We start from the raw sequence: 6,279 nt of genomic DNA on the forward strand, positions 1-6,279 counted from the left end.
CCTGGAGATATTCAAGGAGAGGCTCGACGAGGCCCTGGGCAACCTGGTCTAGTTGGGGGTGTCCCTGCTGACTGCGGGGAGGTGGGACTAGATGACCTTTGGAGGTCCCTTCTGGCCTGGGCAATTCTATGATTCTATGACACGGCCACCCTGGTGTCCCGATGGCTCTGGGGTCTGTGCCCATCGATGCAAACCTATGGGTTGACACATATAAACTGATTTTAATCAACAGGTTTCTTAAGGGGTAAGAAGCCAACCTGACACTGAGCTCCCCAGAGCTGCCTGCTGCCCCTCAGGAGAATGCTCGTGGCTCTCCTGGTGCTTGGGCAGGAGGGGCAGTGCCGGGTCTGGGCTTCTCAAAACCTTCCCCCTTTGGTGTGTGGCATGGCCACTGTCACTTCTGAGTCACCCCCGTGGCTGGCAGACCCGGTGCCAGTGCTGGAGACACAGATCACAGAATCACAGAATCTTCTAGGTTGGAAGGGACCTTCAAGATCATCTTGTCCAACCGTCAACCTAACTGACAAAAATAGACACCCGCACAACAAACAAGAAGCATCACCATCACTAAACCAGACCTCCCAGCACTACATCAACCCGTCTTTTGAACACCTCCAGGGATGGGGCCTCAACCACCTCCCTGGGCAGCCCATTTCAATGGCTGAGAACCCTTTCAGTGAAAAAATTTTTCCTAATATCCGGGTGGCTGGGAGCAGCCCCGCTGCCAGACGGCTGCTTCGGGCTCAGGAAAAATGGAAAATTGCAAATAAAAGTCCCTGCACCCTGCTCGGAGCAGGACCTGACCCCCCTCCACAGCCCCTCACTGCTGCTCCTGGCCTTCTTTCTGCCCCACAAGCTTTGGGGTGCCCTTGCTGTTCAGTGCTGCCGTGTCCCCATGGACCCCCACAGTCCCCATGGGGTTTTGGGTGGGCGAAGCTGGGCGCGATGGGGCTGTAAGAACCAGGGGTGGGGAGAAATGGGGAGGAAAATCCCATTTCATGGAGCATCTCAGCTTCAGGAGGGGATGACAACTGGGGATGAAGGTGGCTTGGGCAGGCTCGGTGCCCAGTATGAGGACCTGGGGACAGGGGACGGATGGAGGAGGGACAGGAAAGCGTGACCGGCAGCGTGTGCCGGGAGGGAAGCGCAAGATCCCGCTCTCCCAGCCCCATAAGTTCTCTGGTATCCGGCTGGGGCTCGGGGGTTGTGGTTGGGACCCACAGGGTTGGGGACAAGCTGGTGGCCCGGGGCTGGGTGGCTTTGGCAGGTGGCTCTGCCCCGGGAAGGGGAGGAGGCTGGGAGGCACTCCCAGCCCGTCCCGCATCCCTCCCCACCGCCCCGCGATGCTCCAGTCCCGGCTCAGCCTGGCAGCAGCGCAGGCAGGGAGGGCACCCCAGGTGAGTGTGAACCCCCCTTCCCCCCCCTCCGACTCCCCTTTCCCCTCTGACCCCCCTAGTGTGGGGTGCCCCCCCATTCTGCACCCCGTCTGTGCGTGTCCCCCTGGGATGAACCCGCATCTTGCCCTAAATCTCCCAAATTCGCCCACCTCCTGCTTTAAATTTTGTCTCTCAAGTCGGGCAAACAGCCAGCTCCCAGCCCATCCCCGTGGGCTCGTGGCTGCGCAGCCCCTTTCCTCCTCTTCCTCCCTGCTGGGGTCTCGTCCCGGGTGGTGCACCTTGGGTTTGGGGTGGGGGGACACCCTTTTTTGGGAAGGGGAGGGGGGAGTAGCCGCCTGTGCGTGGGGCAGAGCTGCTGGTGCTGCAGGTGTGGGGGGATCGGGAGTTGGGGGGGGGGGGGGAAATACCCTGGGGAATGACAGGGGTTTGTGGGGATGGTGTGTCCCAAAGGATGGCACACGTGGGTGTCCGTGTCCCCGTGTCCCTTCCCGGTTTTGGGTGGGCTGGCAGAGGGGCACCGTGTCCCGGGGGGGATCTGGGACGTGAGTGGAGGGAAATCCCTGGGGGGGGGACACACACCCCTTGGGATGGGTCCATGGGGATGCGTGGGGAGCTGTGCCCCCCCTTCCAGCTTCAACACTCCTGGTCCTGGGGAAAAAAGGGGGTCCCTGCTCACTCTGGGGGACCTGACCCCCAGCGAGTGGGGTCGATGCATGGATGGGGGACCCCAGACAGCCCCCCCTCCCCAGGGGTTTCTTGGGTGTCAGCTCTGCACCCTGCAAAGGTTGCAGGACATGGGTGGTGCCCACCAACCCCCAGGCTTTCAACTCAACCATCCCAGCCCCCAGGGACAGCTATGTCCGCCCCCCTCATTGTCCCCAGCCCTGAGGAGGAGAGGGGGCCCTGAAGCTCTGGGGACTTCATTCCATCTGTGGAGGGAGTGAAATTTGGGGAGGGGGCTGCTGTGAATGCAAAAGGGTTGGATGCCCCCACTTCTGCCCTTGCCGTGTGGCAGAGGAGGTGCTTCAAGGACCATTTTAAGGTCATCGTTGGGTCTGGCAGGACATCCCTTGGGGTCAGGTCATCATCCTGGGGTCACCACCACCATGAAGGCATCCCTGGCTGAGCCTCCCTGTCCTTCCCTGTCCCCGCAGGCTGGGTGAGGACATGGAGGTGGACAACCAGACGGAGACCTGGCACCAAAGCTTCCAGGCAGTGCTTAATGCCTTGAACCAGACGTTGCATGGGGTCATCCTCTGTCCTTCTGACCGTCCTGCTGCTGCCACCCGCAACGCCAGCGCCCGCGCCGGCCGTCCCGGCCGCAATGACAACGCCTACATGTACATCCTCTTCGTCATGACCCTCTTCGCCGCCACGGTGGGGAGCCTCATCTTGGGCTACACCCGCTCCCGCAAAGTGGACAAGCGAAGCGACCCCTACCACGTCTACATCAAGAACAGGGTCTCCATGATCTAAGCCTGGTTCCCCGATGCCTTGTCCCCCCCCTCTCCGCTCTGGGAATTCACAGAATCACAGAATCTTCTAGGTTGGAAGGGACCTTCAAGATCATCTTGTCCAACCGTCAACCTAACTGACAAAAATAGACACCCACACAACAAACAAGGAGCATCACCATCACTAAACCATACCTCCCAGCACTACATCAACCCGTCTTTTGAACACCTCCAGGGATGGGGCCTCCACCACCTCCCTGGGCAGCCCATTCCAATGGCTGAGAACCCTTTCAGTGAAAAAATTTTTCCTAATATCCAGCCTGAACCTCCCCTGGGGCAACTTGAGGCCATTTCCTCTCGTCCTGTCGCCTGTGACTTGAGAAAAGAGACCGACCCCCATCTCTCTACACCCTCCTTTCAGGGAGTTGTAGAGAGCAAGAAGGTCTCCCCTCAGCCTCCTCTTCTCCAGGCTGAATAACCCCAGCCTGGGGTTATTAACCCACCCAGAATTGGTGGGTTTTGGGGGTGGGGGGTCATCACGTCGCTGCTGTGCATCCCAAGGCACACCAGCACTGCCCCAAAGCTGCTGGGAACCCCCCAAAATGTCCTCCATGGAGGTGTTCAACCCTGGTGTGAGCAGTGTGGGGACATCCTGGCCAGGCCATGGCTCCCGTTTGGCAGGAGGTGGCAAGGTGTGACCCACGGGCAGGTCCCGGTCCCACAGACCCACCTTGGTTGAGCCCCTGGGGGGGACAGGGATGGCAGGGGTCTTCACGAAGAAAACGTCACCGTTTCTCCACTCAGATCAGCCAGCGATGACCTCTGTGGGTGGCCAGCAGCTTCGTGACACGGGCTAGTGGTTTTTTTTTTTCTGGTACTAACACCCCTGTAATTTTTGAGCCGAGCTCGGTCCTGCTTTTCCAGCGGGGAATTAAAGGAGGTGGTGGTTTCCAGGGGGCTCGTGTTTTGCTTCTTCAACCAGCAAAGTCTTGCACCAGGGGACACCCATGGGCCACTGGAGCCCAGGGGATGCTCCCTGGGTGCTGCCGAGGGGGCATCAAGAGCCAACCCTGTGGTGGCATCGCAGGACACAAGGTGTTTTCTCCCTGCCACCAGCCAGGGACCGTGGTTGGAGCTGCGGGCACACGCTGGTGAGGTGGCCCCAACCTCCCGGAGACATCCGGCTCCGCGCGTCCCCAAAGGTCCCTCCGGGCTCCGGATGGTGATGCCGAAGTTTTTCCTGCTTCCTTCCTGCTGGCGGCTGTAGCTTTGGCCTTTTGTACCTCAGGTCCCAAATGTGTTTTCCACGGGGCGAGGGCGCAGCGGCGGAGACGGGAAGGGGATGTTCTCGGGTCCTGCTGGCCTCCTTGGCTTCGGTTCTGCTATTAAACTGGCCGCTTTTGGGACCCATCTGTGGAGTGGCCGGTGGCCGGGACAGTAAATGTCCCCATCCTTCAAAACAGTGCTGGTGACCTAGTCCCTCGCACGTCTTAACCTGTTAATAACGGCATAATGAATGTCTTTAATTGCCTCTAGATTAGCAGACCCAGAAGGGCCTTTCCGCCTGCGTTCAAAGGTTAAACGCGGCTGCGATGCCGGAGCCCAAACCAGTGACGCCAAACCCTCATCCCAAAAATAATACTGGATGTGAGCGTGGATCGGGGTAGGGCTGGAAACTTTCACAGAATCACAGAATCACAGAATCTTCTAGGTTGGAAGGGACCTTCAAGATCATCTTGTCCAACCGTCAACCTCACTGACAAAAATAGACACCCACACAACAAACAAGGAGCATCATCACTAAACCAGACCTCCCAGCACTACATCAACCCGTCTTTTGAACACCTCCAGGGATGGTGCCTCCACCACCTCCCTGGGCAGCCCATTCCAATGGCTGATAACCCTTTCAGTGAAAAAATTTTTCCTAATATCCAGCCTGAACCTCCCCTGGCGCAACTTGAGGCCATTTCCTCTCGTCCTGTCGCCTGTGACTTGAGAGAAGAGACCGACCCCCACCTCTCTACACCCTCCTTTCAGGGAGTTGTAGAGAGCAAGAAGGTCTCCCCTCAGCCTCCTCTTCTCCAGGCTGAATAACCCCAGCTCCCTCAGCCTCTCCTCATAAGACTTATTCTCCAGACCCCTTTGGCACCGGAGACACCGGGACCGACAGCACCTCGGGGACATGTTCCTCATCTCCCATGCCCTGGGCTCAGGCACAAAAACCCAGGATGGAGGGGTTTTGGGGACCCCCCCTCCTCACCCCCACCTTGGGGGCTGCTTGCTGTGGGGCTGAGCCCGCTGTGGTTTCCAAGATGGGTGTGTGGTGCCGGTGGGGCTTTCCCAATTCGTGGGGACAAATGCCACCAACGTCCCCCGGCACCTGGCCCGAGCGGGAAGTAGCTTCGAGAGGTTTCGCCGTGTTTGTTTTGCAGTCGCAGCGCTGGGAAAGGAAAATAAACCCTTTATCTGCAAACAAACGGGGGGAATCGGGCCAGGCAGGATCAGTCGAGACAACAACCCTCTGCTGGGTGACACCACACTCAGGTTTTCTCCACCTCTGAGGTCTTTGTCCTCCTCTAACACCGGCTCCTCCGGTGGGATGAGCCACGGAGCAACCACTCGCCCAGGTTGGGGGGTTCCTGATGGGACGGGTGCTGAACAGACCCCAAAGTCCCTTCTGCTGCCGTGACCAGGGTGGGACAAGTCTGTGACAAGGTGGCATATCATAAAAAATTTTAAAACATTGCTTTTTCCTAATCTAGAAGATCCTAAAAGGGGAAAAAATGCTCCTGCAAGACATAGCTACTGTGGTGGTCTCTATTCTCCTGATTTCCTGTCCATCAGCAGCTCCTCCTGTCTGTCCCCACAGTTAAATTGGGACTAGGGCTGGTGGGGTGCCCTGGGTGTCCCCAACTTGGGGCCTCCGGCTGGAGGCCACCGGGCTGGGTGACAAGGTGCCAGTGCCACCTTGTGGCAGCTGCCTCAGGGTCCCCGTGCCTCAAGCACCTGCTCCTTCCCCAGGACAACCTCGGGATTCCTGGGACCAGGGCAGCTGGGCTTGTCCCCACAGAACCCACAGCTCCAAGCTGGATGGTGTCCCCTTGGGACCCATGGCTCTGGGCTGGTTGGTGTCCCCTTGGGACCTACGGCTTTGGGCTGGTTGGTGTCTCCTCAGACCCATGGCTCCAGGCTGGTTGGTGTCCCCTTGGGACCCATGGCTCCGGGCTGGCTGGTGTCCCCTTGGGACCTACGGCTTTGGGCTGCTTGGTGTCTCCTCAGACCCACGGCTCCAGGCTGGTTGGTGTCCCCTTGGGACCTACAGCTTTGGGCTGGTTGGTGTCTCCTCAGACCCACGGCTCCAGGCTGGTTGGTGTCCCCTTGGGACCTATGGCTCTGGAAAGGTTGGAGTCTCCTCAGACACATGGCTC

The 6,279-nt window shown here is 59.1% G+C and overlaps 1 protein-coding gene across 1 annotated transcript; it reads left to right on the forward strand.

Annotated features, from left to right (window-relative positions):
- Window positions 1-991: 991 nt before the first annotated feature.
- KCNE3 (potassium channel, voltage gated subfamily E regulatory beta subunit 3) lies at window positions 992-3,044 on the forward strand. The gene is made up of 2 exons (XM_014961737.1): window positions 992-1,397; window positions 2,552-3,044. The coding sequence occupies exons 1-2, from the start codon at window positions 1,096-1,098 to the stop codon at window positions 2,871-2,873; spliced, it is 624 nt and encodes a 207-aa protein (XP_014817223.1). The 5' UTR covers window positions 992-1,095; the 3' UTR covers window positions 2,874-3,044.
- Window positions 3,045-6,279: the final 3,235 nt, after the last annotated feature.

Source organism: Calidris pugnax, unplaced genomic scaffold (assembly GCF_001431845.1).
Source record: "Calidris pugnax isolate Ruff unplaced genomic scaffold, ASM143184v1 scaffold506, whole genome shotgun sequence".
Taxonomy (NCBI): Eukaryota; Metazoa; Chordata; class Aves; order Charadriiformes; family Scolopacidae; genus Calidris; species Calidris pugnax.

Excerpts from the sequence above, each read along its gene's own strand:
- KCNE3 (XM_014961737.1), top strand. The coding sequence starts at position 1,096 with ATGGAGGAGGGACAGGAAAGCGTGACCGGCAGCGTGTGCCGGGAGGGA. Across the intron at positions 1,398-2,551 it reads AGGCAGGGAGGGCACCCCAG|GCTGGGTGAGGACATGGAGG; the intron begins GTGAGTGTGAAC and ends CTGTCCCCGCAG.